The sequence below is a fragment of the Varroa jacobsoni genome, unplaced genomic scaffold (genome assembly GCF_002532875.2).
Source record: "Varroa jacobsoni isolate VJ856 unplaced genomic scaffold, vjacob_1.0 scaffold_1020, whole genome shotgun sequence".
NCBI classification, from domain to species: Eukaryota; Metazoa; Arthropoda; class Arachnida; order Mesostigmata; family Varroidae; genus Varroa; species Varroa jacobsoni.
In genome coordinates, this window is record NW_019213922.1 from 148,044 (window position 1) to 167,073 (window position 19,030).

Sequence of the window (19,030 nt, forward strand, 5' to 3'; positions counted from 1 at the left end):
TCGACCAGCCAATGTCCAACAGCCGACAGTAGAAACAAGCGATTAGGTGGCTATGCCAAACAAGAAGAGTGCAAAAGCAAGAGAATCCGAGGCATGTAAGCTAGTCCGAAAGGAGAAGGCGAAAGGCTGGGATCTGAGCAAAATACATCACTGAGATGGGCCGCGAAAGAGGACAAGACTAACGGAAAGAGCCGGCTGCGCAACACCATCACCGGCCTATTTTTCTTCAACTTACACCACAACAAAGTCACCAGCAACGTCGCTGCTGCAACTATTGTTTGCCCGTCGCTTTTCTGTTGTTTTCTTTTTGCTGTGTTGGCATAGACATAGTCGTCTTCAGCGGATGACTTCGGCTCGTAATTGACGAATGATTTCTTTCACAAAACCATAAAGATAAAAAAAAAAGCAAACACATGATATTTGTACGTATTAAATATAACTGGGTAGTACTAAGCAAGTAAGGGTGGCCAATGTCTTTAGTCAGACTGTACTCAGTCGTGAGCTCGAAAAAAAGATGCGCGACATTAGACGAGAGGTAGCATCAAGAAAGTCAACTAAAGTTGGCCAGTGGTCAAAACTTGCAAACACCAAATCTTCTAGTCAGTTTGGAACTAAAGGTTTAATCGACGCTCTGGGCTATAGGTAGATATCAGGCACAGATATTTTTTCACACAGTAGAGGTAGTAGTCAAAGGGTAATCAGTACATGTAAAACTGTGTACGCTCCAGCGATTCCCTACTATTAAAATTATAACACTTGCAAATCTACTCATTCACTACTTCCAGTTCCTCTTGTCGGTTGGATCGGAATCTATCGGAATATATCATACTGAAAACATGCAATACTGCAGAAGTTATAAGCATTAGGCTGCAGTCTGCCACGTATAGGATTTGTCTGGGTAGTGTCGTATAATTGGGCAGTGATTGAATGTGGTTTCTAATGTTCCTTCACTTGGTATGAACGCTATGAACAACCGTACGTGTGCGAGATGGCATTTAGAGAAAAAAAGATCGTATCAATGTCTTCTGTAGTGAGTGTTAAAAATCGACTGTCTTCTGAAGGCGACATTCGTTTAGTATTTCGATAACGGCCGCAGAAAAATGCTGGAAAAATTAGAGAAGGTGAACGATCTAGATCCGACGAACTAAACATGCCACCATTGACAAATACCAAATGTGTCATGCTGCGGTTACTTTGAGATAGATTAGGTCCTTGTTGACAATGTGTTAGAAAGGGCTTTTTGTAGTTGTTTACCATGAATTGTGTCGATGATGTTAAGTAAGGTACGAATTCACGGTGAACCCGGTATATGACTTTTTTGACCCATAGAAATCGGTGAAGATACTCTGTGTAACAACAGAACTTTACCTTGAACTTTCTTTGATACCATTTATCATAGCTGATCTTACAATGTATAAGATGATGGCTTTTGGATGAATGAATAGGGCAATAAGAATTCACTGACGCGTAGTACAACACCTTTGAAATAAATGTTTGTTACTATTAGCTATAGTTTCTATATATATATATATATATATAGTTTCTAAACATTCCCAATAAAAACTATAAATGATGTAATTTTATCCTGCTATTCATTATATAATATATACTTTATACATACCTTTACCGCTTATTCATACCTTAGTCTAATAGTCTAAAGTCAGTAATCTAGCTTTAATCTCGACGTTCCAGAGCGCTGGTTAGCGAAATCAGCGAGAAAAAGTTATATTGCAACTTGAAAAAACATCATAAAGTCTATATACATATATATATAATACCTAAAGGACAAGGGTCGTCATACATTGATCAATCTTGCCTGAATGTAGGCTTCTATTTAGTCGTTTCACCAGCAGTGAAAGATCGCTGTTCGCTGAAGACTGCCCGCAACAGAGGCCAGAGTGGATCCCATATTTCCTTCTGTGTCCCACCTGTAGATAATCGGTCCATCACTTACTGCACTGCCCGGTTCCGACAGATGCCATCTGCCTCTTTTTCATGCCGTAAGCCCTGAGCTAGTTTTAGAGTAGGTTACTTAAAAAGACCCTAGTTTGAATCGTTCTGTCAACTTTTTATTTTGCTAGAAGCTTGCTTTTTGCTTCAGGTTGGTAGATGAAACAGTAGAAAGGAATATAAAATAAACAAATGGTTCAAGTTTTACGTCCGGCACTGCTGTCACGTCCCGTCGGCTAAAAAGGGATCCACTATTTAATGCGACGCACAGCGGTAGAAGCTAGCACGGAGAGTCCATCGCATGATGGTAATAATAAACAATAGGAAATAGTTCTCTAATGCAGCGCCCGATACAACGAGGTGTTAACTAAAAGAGGGACACAGTTTTTCTTTTCGTGATTTGACTTATTGAATATTATTGTGATTATACACAAACGTTCAGCGTCCAATTTGCTCAGAAAATACTTTGGTTATAAATGTTGTACAAACAGACTTACCACACGGATTAAATAACAGGTAACTAGGTACTCTTGATATAAAAAATGTACTTCTATATCTATCGTTGTTCTGTGTTACACTCAGAGAACAGAAGGCTAGACATGTCCATCGTGTAAGGACGCGGTGTTCCATAATATACTTTTATATAATTTTATTTTCTAACGTAAATTAACCCATATCTCATCAATTATTGATTAAATCTCATACTTACATTTATAATGAAGATCATGTTGAGAAGTCCATTCAGTTCAGATTTCCTTGACGATGGGGTGCTTCGTCCGTACATTTGTCTAACATTTAGCTACCGTTCGAAATCTAAGTATAGATGTATGTATTCTGACAACGGGAATATATACTGGCACAATTACGCGCATATTTTTGAAATACAGAAATTCACTGCCAAGGTTTTTGTTCATCCAGAAACACTTTAGCCGCTGATAATTTTAGCGTCGACTTTTTGGTGACGCCAATTTTTGCGACCACTGCAGCCATTATTAAGAAGTTTAAAGTGATTAGATAGTACCCCAGGCAAAAACCATCGTTAAAATACTTTATAGGAGGCCACAGTTGCGCCGCAAACCTTGCTAAAGCATAAGATTGAGTCATTAGAGAGTTATTTTCTAGAGTAGACCCGCTGCGGAATAGGGACTTTCTACGTGCACTGATAACTCAGATATTATTATCATAGATTTATTTCGTAACAGGACCACAGATATAAATATGTGATACCAATATACAACGAGGGTAAAAGTCGAGGGCGGGCTTCGTCATGTCCACCAGTTTGGAAATAAGTAGGAATTAGGTTCGCTACTTCCCTAAAAAAGCCAAAGGTGATACCCCACTTGTTGGATGACAGATATGATCGACTTAGGCCCCAAAGGATTTATCAGCTTCGTTACAAGGATTAATAAGTAAACACGTCCGTAAGTTAATTTACAAGAGTTTGCCGTACAGAACGTTACAGTTTTCAGATGTACGAGAATACGATTTGTTGAAATCAGAAAACTACCAATTTTCAAATTGTTCCTTGACAAAAAGACTCTAGACCCCACGCAATATTGTCTGCCGACCTATCCATACATAATTACCTATAGTTTACATTGCACTTATTTTTTTAATGCCCAGATCGCTTCAATGGGCCAGCATTGGAAGTTGTAACTGATCATTGTATTCCAATAACATCGGCGGCGAGGTAGTCGTTTGGTCCTGTTCTAAGAGTCAACACAACAATATGAAACAGGTCCAGACAAATGTGTATAGACTTGAGAATTCAGAAAACTTTGTCAGAGTACCACGAGCTCTCAATGAGTCATCAGCCTTCGATATTAATGAAAATAAAGTGATTCAATGAGTCTTCAAATAGCTACGTAGTATAATAGCATTTTTATCAGCTTAGTGCGGCTCTGGCCCCCAGAAAAGAACCTTTGTCAAAAAGGCTTAGTATTTTGTTAATGTATACTTTCGATAACGATTGGAATAAAGGCTCACGATAATGGATTCGATGCGCCGTATTAGGCACGCACAGACGTATGAATCGAGTGCGTGCACGGTGAGAGATTGGCCATACTACAATAATACAACACCCAAAGTTACATCCCATCAATCAATTAACGTCTCTAAACTGCTAGATAGGGTTACATAGCATTAACAAAAAGGTGAACTTTTAAAACCATATAATCTTTTGCATCGATCAGCTGTTAATAGATACAGGTTTTAGCAGTTTGGAACAGCGGGTATTGCTCGATGCCACATGCGGCCTGACATGTTTAGCTTCCAGACGTGAGGTGCTATTGTAAAGGCGGCTATAGCAGTAAGTTACACTTCGTTGTTTTCATCCCGACCCAAGGTACACATTCAGGCTCATTACCAAATTCTAAACGCTTCAAAGTTTCAGATTGTACTGGATCACCGGTTGACTGATGTGTACGTGAGTCGGTCACAGCATCGCATTTAACATATATCAATAAACCTTCAGCATTTCTAACATTGAAAGGTTGCCCTGCGATCCGCTTAGCTTACAATTAAATAAGACGATGCTCGTTTACATTTACTATATTCCCGGAGATAGGATCATCAAAAAGATTACTGATACACCTAAATTTGTGTTATGTAGGTACCAGCGACAGCAAAACGTTTTCAAAAACCATTCATAGGTAATGCGTGCGGCATCCGATCAACATTAAGTTAAAATAATCAGGCCCGAGAACTTTTGTCTGCTTGAGTGCCGCATTTAGAGAAAGAACAAAGGTTTGCATCGCTTAACATGGTTTCGTGATCGGGACAGTTAGGAGGTACATATCCTGACTGAAGTTCTTATAACTAGGTCAAATTCAAATACCAATCCCACTTATATATTCCGTCGCATCTCCTACGAAAAAGCTCCGCACTTTCCCAAAGGATCTATTCGTGCTAGGACGTAAGGATTGAACGTTCAATCCATACGCTGCATGCCGTATGAGCAGCAAACGTATTCAAGTGTAGAAACAACTGTACTACATATTAGCGCGTACAAATCGTATGTTCTGCACTGCGTCGGCATGGATGAAAAATATAAACGGGGAGCAGGCACAAGGCGGAACACGGATAGCAAATAAAGTCACCCGATCTAGTCGGGTCTCAGCAGATCCAGCGCAGATGGCGCTACAACGCAACTATAGAATCCGTCTGAATTTCAGCAATATTCAGCCTACTAAGTTGCACAGAGTAGAAGAAATTGCCTAATGAGGGAGATACGGATCGGAATGAACTGCGAAAGCTGTTCTAAAGCTTTAATCGTAAGCACAATGCAGGAACATCCAAATGCATAAATATATCATCCTAGGCACGTCAGAAGGGAGGGCTATTTTACGTCTATGGACATTTGCAAGGCTGATTGCATGGCTTCGTACTAACTTGTTGTCGTATACATACGCCCGTTGCACGGTTGATCAGCCCTGTGGCGTCTTAGTACTTGGCCTCTGCCATACGAACCTTGAATTACTGATGTACAGCGGTAATTACCAGAGACGAAACATGATCCTTCTCAAAACGATTACACAGTATAGAACTAACATGTGTAGGGAAATTGACTTATACTATCTGCTATTTCATTTTTTTAACTTCCTTAGTTCGACTGATACCTATAATAAGTGCCAGGAAGTTGATACTTTACATCTATCCTACGACAAGTCCCAGCTATGTCTAGGCGTCAGCAACTGGTTTTAATGACGAGAATGATGACTATTAATTAAAGCTGTTCATCAAGTTCAGTCAAAAGGATACTTCCAGAGATAGCTCCTATTGCTTTACCTCAACAAAATAATTCAAGCTAATTCGCTATTATTCAAAGAGTATTCTTGTTCTCCTATTTCCTTCTATAATATCATGTGCCGTGACGGAAAGAATACTGCTATTTAAATGGTTACGCAGGGTTGTCACGCCAACACTGTGCGGGACCTGAGGTTTAACCAGTTACCCGTGGTTTGCGTGGTGGCGGTCAGTGCCCGGTCCAATAAACGCTCATATGCAATATATTGTGGATAGCAATGTCTTCCCGAGAATATCAGGGTTTGCTGTCGGTCATGGGGTGAGTCGGCCATGTTGTCGCAGGGCGGTAACCCTTGCCTTCCATACTTCAATGCAATAAGCAGAACAAACGAAAGGAATAAGGAAATACCTGCCAAGGAATGAACTGCGCACGCAGATGCACACACAGTGCGGACAAAGCAGAAACAAAGAATTGTAAGGGGGACCACTTCACATTCGTAGCTATTGGGGATGTAACCAGGGATTTGAGGGAAGCTGGTATAGTTTAGCCAGAGCTTCTACTGCCCTTATATGAGATAGGGAAGTGGGATGAATGAAAACGGTAACTCGACTATCCCAGTTTTTTCTAACCCATCCTAGATGTATTTCTATCCTTCACACGGTCCCGAGAAATGAAAAGCAAAAAAATTCAAGTCTCGGTGATTATAATAGGAGCAGCCGTTATAATAGTAGAACTTTTCCACAGTCAGTGAAAATTTACGTGGCGGTTGACGGATCAAGACGCCAGGGCACGATTGAGCTCCGCTTCCATTCATAGCTGAACTGCCTAAATTATAATCAAAACAATCGATTACGAAAATCCTAAGCTGTGGCGATCGCGTGGAATATCTTCGAATAAAGGAACATTCGTGATGTAAAAAACGCAAAACGAGCGCCTTGGATTTGTAAGCGCATATACATTGGTGAAATTAAGGTAGATGCAGTAGAGTAAAGGAAGGTAGTCTACGATAGCTGCTACTATTCGACAAGTGATTACGGAATGAAGGCCTCCTGCTAGCGGTACGCTGTACATTCGCATGTATACGAACAATGTTGATACCTACGTACCCAAAAACAGTATAATAAAGACGTACTTTTTTGGGATGGTGACTTTACCATTATATTAACGACTGGAAAATAAAGTAGATTCTAGAAAGTATTTATTAACTCTATTTTTAAACTAGTAAAAATATTTTAACTTTCAATAACAATAGCCCTTTTTTCGTGCTTCGTAAAGTTCGTCAAAGTAGGTTCGAAAAACATTTTTTGAGCATATAATTATAGTTATTTATATATATATATATATATATATATAATTATAGACGACAGGCCAACGCATCCTGACCAACGGGTCGGTGAGGTAAACACGACTGAATTTGCACTGAGTCAATTAATTGTTAAAGGTGACATCTTGTCCGGTGCTTGTGAGTTGTACATGTTATCTGAAAATTAGAAGTTAGAAAGTGGGTTGCATGTTTCCCTGTATTTTGTTCTTAACGACTCGCCGCACCTTTCCTCACAAAGCAAAGTTTGCTCAGCAAATGCTTTGGATTTCGACAAAATCGATTTTCAAATGCATTCATGTCAACGACAGTCCGATCCCGAATAATTTATCCCCTTCGTCTACCCAGCTCTGGGCGTTTAACTTATCCTGTCTAGTTACTTTTTGCTCGAACTTCCCTTATCAGAGTAAACGTTCTTTTGCACAATAATATTAGTGTTACACATCAACTTTACGCCATCAATGCATAACGGATGCATTATGTATGTTTTTGATAATACGTCATTTTCTCTAAGAAGAGCTTCTCTTCCTTCGGCTAACTAAAAGACAGATTTAACTGCTTCTAGTCGAATATATAGCAATATTTGCAGAAACGCCAATTTCAGGTTCCATAACGTGATTGACTTCCGTTGCTTATTTTTTTTTTATGTCCCGGATGAAAATCTTAGGATTTCAGAGCATGTCGGCGATACCATTTGTGGGCCTGTCGTGCACTGGCTGCCTTTTTGTATTGGAGGCTAAAGATCTGCCTGTAGCAATAATGATCCTAGTGGCTGGAGTGGGCCCGTATGTGTATCATTCTAGCATTACTATTATTATATACATAGTAGTGCTGGTCGTTTGCTTGCGCCCGGCCGTTGTTCCTCTTATATAGGACTAATCCAGTTGTAAGGATCGCCCACAGCAGCTTTGCCAGGACTGCACCACGACTAGGGTCTTTTGTTTATATATTGCAGTTAGTTTCGTAGTCAAGCTCAGAGAGGTCGGCTATGCTGCAGAATGGTAGACCCACTTTGCCCTCGCCCATTTGCGGCTCGCACAAACAAATCGCCTATGCCTTCCTCTCTAAACGGGATTATACATAACTTGATTGTAAACTTATAGCTATCCAGTCGTGAAGAGTTCTTTTCCTGAGCAAAAGAAGGTTTCTTCTTTTCTCTATAACAAACATCAAGGAACGGTTGTACACATGAACGCTTCTGTTTGGGTTTGGCTAACGTTCGGGTTTAACTGCGTTAAAAGTAGTATATACCGACTACGCGATGTGGAGCTTAGATATAGTCTTTTACTTAGTGGAATAATTAAAACGTCAAGGTAGATCCAGCTCTTTTAACGATTTATCTCACGTTTAAAAGGGAGACGTATGGACAAATTGGCATAGGCGCATCTTACTCTGAACGTTTAACACCGTCGTTTAGCTGAGTTTCGACTTTCAGAGCGACAACTGCTTCGTATTATGAGACATTTAATAGGATCGGATACTGAATATCTACTCTTTCGTCTGTCAAACGTGCGAACCCCCACAGGGCATGAAAAATTTAACTAGCTGTCACGGTCTGCCATTCGCAAGGACGCGATTCTGAGCTGTCAGCAAAAGAAGTCAATCATTTCATAGCAATTTTGTCAAAATTCGACTGACACGTAAAAAAAAGCCATTTTTATTACTACACCACCATCTAACATAGACAAGGCAATACTTCGAAGCTGCAGTAAAATACTGCTGCAAAGTAAGGAAGACGTTAGCAGAATTCATTTTTGAAAAAGCGCATATAAGTTCAGCTGTTGAAAACTTCTTAGTTATTTCACTCTAAAGTAGTTGCACCTGCATTAAGAACTATCGACAATTGGCTCTTCTCTTTAAAGTCAACTGCCAGATTTGACAGATAGATGGGCCGTCGTGAGATCTACCCGTCTTGTTGGCCTACCACCTACTTAACCAATCGTTTTGAATCGTTAAGAACGTCATGAGTCTTATAGCTGTGGCTGGCCTTCGTCATTGTACAAGATCATAATGCCGCCGCGTGTTATCCGTTGCAGTGTAACCGCAACAAAAAGCTGCGAAACGTTTTTTACGCTATTTTGGCGGCTTCCGCCAGTTTCTGACCATTCCGAGCATCTTATCCGTAGCATGCCCTATATTCCTATTATCTAGTTCCCGCTAGGAGCGCTTGTTCCTGGCTTAAGAAGCCAGGAACAAGCGCTTTACAGTGATACTCTAACGCCAATCCACCATTCGTAGGTAATATGCCAATATTTTGTCTCAAAATAGCTGCATCGGACAGAATCGTATAGAACAATTGCCTTGAATGAAAAGGTGTTTTCGACTGTTAACAAGGAGTGTTGATGCGATTGAATTATAACTTGTCTGCCGCTTTTGCTTGTTTCGGTGACCCATCAATCTTGTCAAATGTTGAGGGTGGGCGTGGGGGGCGTGGGGGGGATCTTGCATGATGAAGGACAAAGGGTCGAGGCAATTCGTTTCCAAGAAGAGTGTTGGATTGGCGAAAAGGGAACAACGAGACATCAACCTAATGGTTTCGATCCAGTCGATAGGTTTGCGACCGTTTCAATTGAGGGAACAGCGAAAAGCGAATGTAGCAAAATAACCAAGGTTCGTTTTCTAAATAGCCAGAGTTTGTACATGGTATGTGAAAGAACGACAGACCTAAAAACAAACAAACCTATTGACCAAGGAGGAGGAGATTTATATTGAATCTGGCAAGATAACTGTACCTTATACTTGTTGTTGTTGTTGCTGCAAATCTTGCGCGTCCAAGAGGTGTTTGGGCCATTTTGTACCTATCCAGCAAGTTGGGTGTGCTTTAACCCACACAAAACGTCACGTGCAGGGCATTCAATATAGTAACAGTCGCTTTATTCAATTTGCGTTGACAGAATCAGTCATCGCTAAGCTGTGGTATGGTTTTAGTAATTCACTATTCTTATTGACGTAACTAAAAAATGCGCTTCAAGATGTTGGGCATTCAAGTACAATTAGCTCAAGTCATTGCGGTCAAATCAGCAGACGGTCAGATGTAATAAATCAAAGGAAAAACACTTATACATAGTATGCGTTATATGATGAAAAGGAGTATAACTCATAGCTCGTTTTTACACCTTATATATGACAGAAATCCACGCAATATGAACATAAAGAGAGTACTAAACACTAAACATTAATACGTCTGCTTTTCATGAACACGGAAATGGCCTTTCGTTTCATACCTGATCGCACTGTTGTCGTTGATGATATCGCTAACCCCACAGGGCCGATTACGCCAGATAAGATAGGCTGCATAATCGCATTCTACGTATCGCTCAACGCATTCCGTCAGGACAAACCGTCGCGCACGGTATAAAAAAAATCGTCAATTGCATCTTGAATGTCTTTTTGGCAGCTACGGGGCAATGTTCCTAAACGATTCCACGTACCCCCGGTTATCTCCTGTACCCGGAGGCCATCAGAACGCACACTCTTGACTTGATGTGTTTAGGGGTCTCAAAGTAGGATTACCATTTACTGCTGATACTGTTGCAAGAGACGAGTAGGATAAGGCAAGAGCAAGACAAACTGATAAAGTTTGAGAAAACAAGCCCGATATCTAGGAAAATGGCAAGCTGCAACGCTTAGCTTCCTCGAGACGTGGGGGGGCATGTGAATGCAATTTAGGGAACGATCCCGGCCTATAGTGAGAATGGTAGTAGACATTGATCCGTCTCGCCAGCCTGCTACCGCATGTTGAAACACACATCGTCCGGTTGAACGTGGTAAATAAGCTAGAAATTTATGGGAGATAAGGTAGCTTCAGCTAATAGACTTAAAATAATGAACACCTCACTACTTCGTCGAGAAGTGCACGAATGGTAGAGAGAAAGCGGGCACTGCTTCATTCTTTTTTCTTTTATTTTAATTTTATTGGTTCGACCAACTTGAATATTTTTTTCGTGACGTGTCTATAAAGCATTTATTAATATTGTTTAAATTATGGATGTAGCATTATTATTTACGATATAACAAATAGATACTATGCAGAGATGTTGTTGAGAGATTATGTTGACTACTTTTTTGTATATATACCTATATTTATTGTATTCTTATATTTTTGAGTATATATATATATATCTGTCATTTCTTTATTTATTACAGAATTACTTTACAGAATATTTATTTAGCAATTATTCATCTGTATATAATAAACCTGGTTAGGAAAACCGGATTAGGAAGAAGGCAGAAGAATTGGATGTGAAATGATATTCGTAACTTATGTCCTTTACAAGAACATTGGTAGACAGGTGTCATGGAACATGAACAACAGACCTTCAGCAAGTTGCATCAGGTTTCCTTTCCCGCCCTATTTTGAGCTTGGGATGAGGTTCAGAGGTTGCTTAAGGTTCAATAGTGTGCAATAAGTCATAGACGCATAGACGCCGGTGATCATAGTAGGTAAAAGGTTGTTCTTAGCTATATTGCTTGGTGAAAATAGTACTCGAACACCGGTGGCCGCATTCAGTCTAGTTTGTGCAAAAAAAAAGGTTAGGCCCAACACAAAGCTCAACAGATAGCGTTCCTATAGAAGTGAACAAGACTCTACACTGAAGTGATCAAAGAACGTGATCAGGGAACAAACAACTTTGAAGTGTTTGTCCTGTAGGTAGTCCTTTTTAACTTTTTGCATATTTGTTAAAAGGAAGAAACGTAACAGCTATATGATTACATTTGCTCTGCCACGTCGAAAGTTACGAAATCGAACTTGACTGTCAATATGCATGTCATTATTTCATTCATCACAGAAAATGATATAAATTCCAGTGGATCGTTACACTCCAATTGTAGAAAAGTTAAATTTTAAATAACGTGACACATTACAGTTAGGAAGCTGTTTCCGTTAGCCGTTGTCTCGATTTCGGTGCGTCATTTATTCTGCCGTCGATCCCGTGCTTGCTAATTATTCGATTATTAATTATGTGATCCAGGCATCACCCTGACAGATCCATGCGCAGTGAACAAATTGGATTGAAACAACGCGTAAAGCTTTTCCAATAGTAGATTATATAAAAATTGTGAATCTCCTCCTAAGGAGAAGAATAAGCCCGTGCTTACAGATCTAGGTGAGCAGATGAATCCCAGGTCTAGACAGATTCTGCTGCTCAGATTTGGTAAGATGAATGCCAACATAACGGTCAAGACGTCTTCGCGTCCGCACCATTGTTGCCAGCTAATTATCGATAATTAGCTATACAACGAATTTGAGCAAAGTCATTGTACGCTATGTATCTCTAAATCATCAAATGATAAAGGTTGCGTAAACCGCTGGTAGCGTGGTTACGGTCATTCAAAAAGCATGTACTTAGATAATTCAAAAAGTCTTATAGCTACAATATTTTCATAGTTTCTACATGTATATAAGCTAGCTTATATATATAAGGACAACTTTATAGGATGTTCTAGAACTAGAACGCGTCTGGTTCTATCTATGCACTGATTTACGCTTTCCCAGTAGAGCTTGTATCTTGGGGCCACGACTGATATTGCTGCGACCAGCCATACCAATGGAAAGTGCGTAAATAGGCTAAGCAACTGGATCAAACAGCTGGACTAGACTCGAATAGTCCTGTTGTTCTTCACTATGTCGAGGAAGTTACTTCTACTTTAGTTGTGTTGTGAGTCTGCTAGTTAACTACAGCTGTATCAGCTTTAGTAACGTTCTATGAGATAGAATGGGACACTCTGGCACCACACGATAGTGTGCCCAACCTCTATCTGAGTGGATAATAGTCCGGTGTTGGTTTGCCAGAATGTCCTCATCGTTGGCCTTTTTCTTCGGAGCATGCACGGACGTTGAACCTTCTGCTACTCAGCTTTAATTAACAGTCCCTTTTTGTTGCTTGTGCATAATGGCTCCGCACTAAGATAGATGCCTCGTCGACGCTTCTAGCTACCTAGAATGCTTGGCGAAACTTTTTTCAGTGGCCAGTAGGTTGAAGACTGGGACCGCTGGCTATGGCGCGATGTAAACGCAAATATTCTTGTTATCGTGGTCTAGGGGGATAGATGATAGCGTTGTATAATAAAATTCTTAAAAAGCAACCAGTAGATGAAGAGAGTATATAGATGAAATGATTTGCCTGTGGAATGTGTTTGTTTTTGGGGGCGTATACGAAGCTAGATTTTTTGAAGTATAAACATCTCATAGAGTGATTTTTTTTACGCTTAGAATTTTAGAGCTCCTAGTTTGCAATGCGATGAAAAAGCATCTAATTAAACCTATAATAAAACCTAGCCAAAGGAATGCATTGAAAGTGAAATTGAACTCTGAGTTTATGACGCATCCTCTTACTTGCAATCGTTTACTGCACTCAGCTATACAACTAGGCATCGTTAACGTTGACTGCGGGTACAGGTATAGTTACCGCTATACAATTCGTTTTCTTTGCCGAATTTTCTCGGTCTTTGACCAGGAGAAACCCCACGCATTCACACTTCACCGCACATTAACAGAAATAATTGCATTTTGAAAATTTAGTTAAGGTACATCAATATATAAATACATCTGTCTCAAATGGGACATGTTTAGTCAAGATGCATACTATGAACGCTGTTAAATGCCATATATGATCAATATCTCTTTGCGGAATGAACTTACATGTCTGTCAATCCTCGTCAAGGTAGATTTAGCATATTTACAAATTAGCGCACTAAAACAGTGCTGATATCGATAGTATTAATGCATCTCTAGTCGGGATGTATTTACTCTACATGTTAGGCACCGATCGTACGTAAGTGTCGGACCAAGCTCGGCAAACGCACAGAATGTGTTCTAGCTGCGTTGGGATCCATAGTGATTCCGTGACCCCTTAAACGCCATCACTTGGATCTTTAACTAATAGAGAACCGTTTGACTAGGTCCGGCGATATTTCGATGGATGGCCCCGCTTCCGCAGACCATTGGCAAGAGGGCATGCATATACGGCGCTATGCAGAATTAGAATAAGCATATCGATGGAGATAAACGCGAATAGGTAAACAAAATACTTCATGAACTAGAGTGCATGCACGATATACGCGACAATTGTTGTCGACGCGACGCTCGGCACAGATCCGCGCTGCCCCCTAACAAACCTCTGATGTCCGAATCCGAAGCATCGTGTTTTGCTAGAAGGTTCATCTTGCACGCTGCGTCGAGCGTATGCACAGCGGTTGTTCACTAGGAAATCGTAGAAATACTTCGGATGGAATCTGTATAACCGATACATATGGACAGCAGACGATGCAGAGCCCAGCAGAAGCTGTCCGCCGAGGACCAGTGCTCGAAGCACGAAAAAGCATACAGGCGGAAGGCCAGCGAACCACGTTTCTCGGAAATGGAGATCATTTTTGAAACTATTTGGAGATTTGGCAACACCACACATGGATGAAAGTAGCATGAAATGTATCTAATCGATATATATACATTTGTGGAAAATTGATTAAGCAGCCTTCGATAGCTGTCGCTTGAAGATCAATGATCGACACACAGACAGAAAACGAGACATACGTCTCTGCCATATAAAGACCTCGCGTAATAAGCTCACGTCGAGAAGTATGGCGGTAGTAATTCGGATAAGACTCACACTCATACCTTTCAGCAACTGCGACTTATGACAGTATGTGACTGACGGCTTGGTAGCAATTTTGTGCCGCAGCGGTTTTTTTTATACAAACATGTCATTGAATGTGTAGCGAATGAACATTATGTAGTGTGGTTTTTTAATCTCACGGTACACAATAAACCAGATACACGTGCAGCCTTGTACAAATGAACGAATTGACCAAAACCCTAAATCAATATAATCTTTTACCGATTTGTTCAAGCGTTGATGAATACAATCGCATTAGATATATAAAAAAAAAATAATATCTTTATTAAAAATGGGCAACTATTCGAACAGAATAAGTTATGATTATCATATGCATGTCTTTATTGGTCTATTATACTGACCGTCGCTGTCATTTTATTTGTAATTCATTAAAAGCAGGCATCTAATCTGTCGCGAAAAATATACTCGTATTGTCCTACCAACGATAATAACGCCCTTGGAACAACATCAGCTCCACAATTTTCATAAGTACCTAGTCGACTATGAGCTATCTATCGAAATAAGCAAACATCAGCTAGTTCCCCTGCCAGGAGTAGCGTTGTTAACCTGTTCAAAGGGAACACGTCTTAAGGTGTAACTTCCGATTAATTAAAGTGTACTTAACTTTTATTTCTACAAAAATAGCACTGATCTAATATATGGCAGAGCTTCTTAAAACGTGCTCTTCCGATAACGGCTGAAATCCTCACAGCGTTTCTTAGCTCAACAGCCCTAGTTAGCTACCGAAATCCTTTGTTTACTTCACGTAATCGACAATTAATGCGGCTCTAGATTAATTTTCAGAATTATCGATGATCTTTACTAATATAATAGACATCAACTATTATATTATATTATATAGTTTCGTGCGTAAGCTTTGAGCGCGGAAAACATTTTGACCTCAACGATTCGTGTGGTCCACTTGACTTCCGTTGCAAATTTGTAGGTAAGGCCCTCCAAGATATTCTAACGATGTATCTACTCAGGACACAATATTACTAAACTAAAGTTGGAAAGCTCTGCCTTATCAGGGGAAAAAATAATACCACTTTAACTTCGTCCTTTTCTTTTTGGCGAGAAGTTAAGCATGGCTCAAACAACAGGTTTGTGATGAACAAGCAATTTGTATTATACTTTCTGGCAAAGTCTATTGTATGCAGATGTATCACGGTGTAAAGAACAATATAAGTTTCAATGTCGTGCAGTGTAAAATCTACTGGAAGCCGTGTAAGAAAATAAATATGGATTAGAAAAGGATTCGAGCTAACTGTAGTTATTGTTTTGTGGGCACTTCAGCGAAGTGAAAAAATTCCAGTCCCGTAAATAAGGCAAAAACATGTGTTGCGCCGTTTACAGACCTCTGAGCTCATTCTAAGGCCCATTAAGCAGCATAGGCTTGACTAGGACCTAACTTTCAATGATTAAACTTTCATCATTAGAACTGCGATCTGCATAGTGATAACCGTTATAACATAACTGATACTGAGTTACAGGAACGACTTCTTATCTCACTGTTTTCATGATGAAATAACAGGAAAAAGATTTGTAATCTTATCGCTTAGACCACTCCTGTCGGATCTTTGTTTCAGATGTTAGATATCTCTTGCTTTGTCTAGCCCTTTTAACCTCTATCACTATCAATCTATCCAAGCAAGAGTGAAGGGAACTGGCTCTGGCTACCGTATCGCGAATTTTCTCGACTTGTTAATGTCTTTCTGCTTGTCTATTCTAGCTACATCGCTGACCAATCCTCTCCAGATGTCCAGGTTTCCAGGAGCTTGTGTTATGTTAACCCTAACGTGCGTCTTTCCCGCTTAATAAAAAGATTTTCCTTTGAAACTGTAGCGACGATCAAGTATTTGCCTTGTGACTTTTTAGCTATTTCAAATCTTACGAAATAATAAAGTGTGCTTCTATCTCAGTTTGCGACAGCTTTGCTTAAATGTATTAAGAAAGCGTTCCGCTCAACTGTTGGGGGGACGTGCTGCTACGTCCCGTATTTGCTTCTATAAAAAGGCACAAATTGTAATGGCGTCAGTTGAAAGCCGCTGTCTAAAATAGTAATAAGTGGGTTACCGCAGCAGAAAAATGGGGCATTTACTATCGAGTAGTTGCCAATGAAATTTCATCCCAATTTCAGACCAATGCATCTAGGACAATCGACACGTACGTACATATATCGGTGGGCATTTTTGTGGAATTCATGGCTTCGTCCACACACACTAAGTACGAATGAATCAAATATTTTATTCTTTAATCGAGTCATAAGCAACATATATGTTAAGGGTGCTTGTTTTGTCCTAAAAAGGCCTACATGGTTTTGAACAGCGAAAAGGGGTTGTCAGTCGTCATATATGAGATGAGACCCACTTGTCGCACTTGATTAGTATTGATCCTTCTTGGAGTGTAGTAACTTTCGATAGTATACGGTACTACCGGTCGTTTCTAGAAAACTGCTATGGAAATCATGTTCGACTTTGGCTATAACCTTATTTTCAGCTTCTATTTCAGTCTGGAGGTGCATCAACATTTCCGATTTACTAATTCGCTCGAATCGTATCGCGTAAATCGTAACCCAAGAGTTGTATGACCGACGTTTGTTTGCCGTGTGCAATGGGAATTCCCATTCTATTATCAAGTATAGTTGGTACAGGTTTGTTATCAATGTGTAAGGTACATTTTCTACCATAAATATACGACCTGAACCTTTGTCATGCAAACACAAGAGCAGAAGCTTCTTTTTTTACTTGAGTGTAATTCTGTGTGTTTCATTAGCAATCCCTTGCATAATGCACACGCTTCTTGCTGCCGTTCACGTATTCATGTAGATTATCGCCCTAAACGGTGGCGGCCAGCATTAGCAGCAACTATGGTAGGTAGTTTAGGATTACTGCAAACTCATTTAACCTGATATTAAAGGTATTTGCTTATGGGACTCGTTTAGCTATCTTTTTGTAGCAGTTTGTCTAGAGGATTTCAGACATTTTCAAGCTAATCAACAACTGCAGAATTTTAGATAGGCATGCCTAACAGATATCTTAATTCGAAAAAGTTGGCATCTAGAGAAATTAATATTATAAGGATGCGGTTTTTTCTCGAGGTAACTGAGACAAGGAATCCTGAAGTTTGTACCTCAGTTTTAAGATACTCTACCATCTTTAATTGTAGAACCGTAAGCAAGTATCTCGTCTAGGTATGTTGCCACTTTTTGGACCGGTTGTTTTTTAAAAAATTGTCAGTGCTGCCATATCCTAAAGCAGAGCTCTTTATATCTGAAAACGCTATTTACGTTTTGCTCACGATCTGCAAGTTTCACGTACGCTTCAATTGGCTCAAACGTAGATACGAACTTTCTCTACTTAGTTTTCTAAGTATAGCTTTCGCTAGCAACAGTGGATATTGTATTTGGTTTGCTGTAGGTGCCAGTGAAGAGATCGGCATTTTTACGACACTATATTTTTCCTTCTCTAAGAATAAACATAGTGACGAAGTGTTTTCAGTTTACTCAAAATATAACTTCAGTTTAGAACTGAACATGATTTGCTTTCAGCGTTGTGCCTCAACTCTGAAGAAAGTACTGCAGACTATTTGCCTTGAAGAGTCGTCACAACCTCACGACGTTGTTCGTTGATAATCCGCCTGGAATAAATACGCATATCGATCTCGACATCAGTTATTTTAACAGTGGATGTGTTCCAAAACACTGAAACATTTATCAACCATCAATTGGTTTTGATCTAATTACTATTTCCCTTCTATCTAGACAAAAAAAAAAAAGGTAAAGTTTGATTCTACATCTTATTCTAAGTGGATAGCGTTGTCAATCCCATATATCCGTGTAAAGTTTTTTCCAGGTGACCAAAGCGTACATATTCTGCTTAGTGAAAGCCATTTGTATCATTAGTTGAATGGTGAGGTGCCTTCTAGGCCAAAAAACAACCTCAGCCGAAAATGATGGAAGTGATGGGTTTGAATTGGTTAAATTCTGGCAACGCGAACTAAAAACGACGGCTGCATGAAAAATATCATCGAGATCCAGAAAGTAAATCTGCGAAATGCGATGCAAACCAGGTATACACAATATACAGCCGGAAAATGAAGAACGAAGACCTGAGAAAAGTTCAGCGGGCAAAGATACGATAGCAGAATTGATTGGCACAAGTGGTTCTTAAGAGAAACAGCTATATTGTTAAAATATTAAGTCCCATTAGCTGCAAAATATTAGGTGACCATTAGCAACAACCTAAGTAGGCTATATATGTGTCCACCCAATTGATGCAAACCACAGTAGTATTTTTACATATTTCGTAATTTTTTCAAAGGCATTCGCGCCTTTGTGATATAATGCTATGGGATGATATTACTGAGCCAGCAGCGAAAGCGAAATGATTATACCTT

At 39.8% G+C, this 19,030-nt stretch overlaps 1 protein-coding gene across 1 annotated transcript in view; it reads right to left on the minus strand.

Annotated features, from left to right (window-relative positions):
• Nucleotides 1-18,154: 18,154 nt before the first annotated feature.
• Nucleotides 18,155-19,030, minus strand: part of LOC111265876 (very long chain fatty acid elongase 1) — a 44,476-nt gene continuing 43,600 nt past the window's right edge. The window contains exon 2 of the mRNA XM_022842869.2: nt 18,155-18,271. Coding sequence (XP_022698604.1) covers nt 18,237-18,271 — 35 coding nt within the window. The 3' untranslated portion in view covers nt 18,155-18,236. The remainder of the gene's footprint in view (nt 18,272-19,030) is intronic.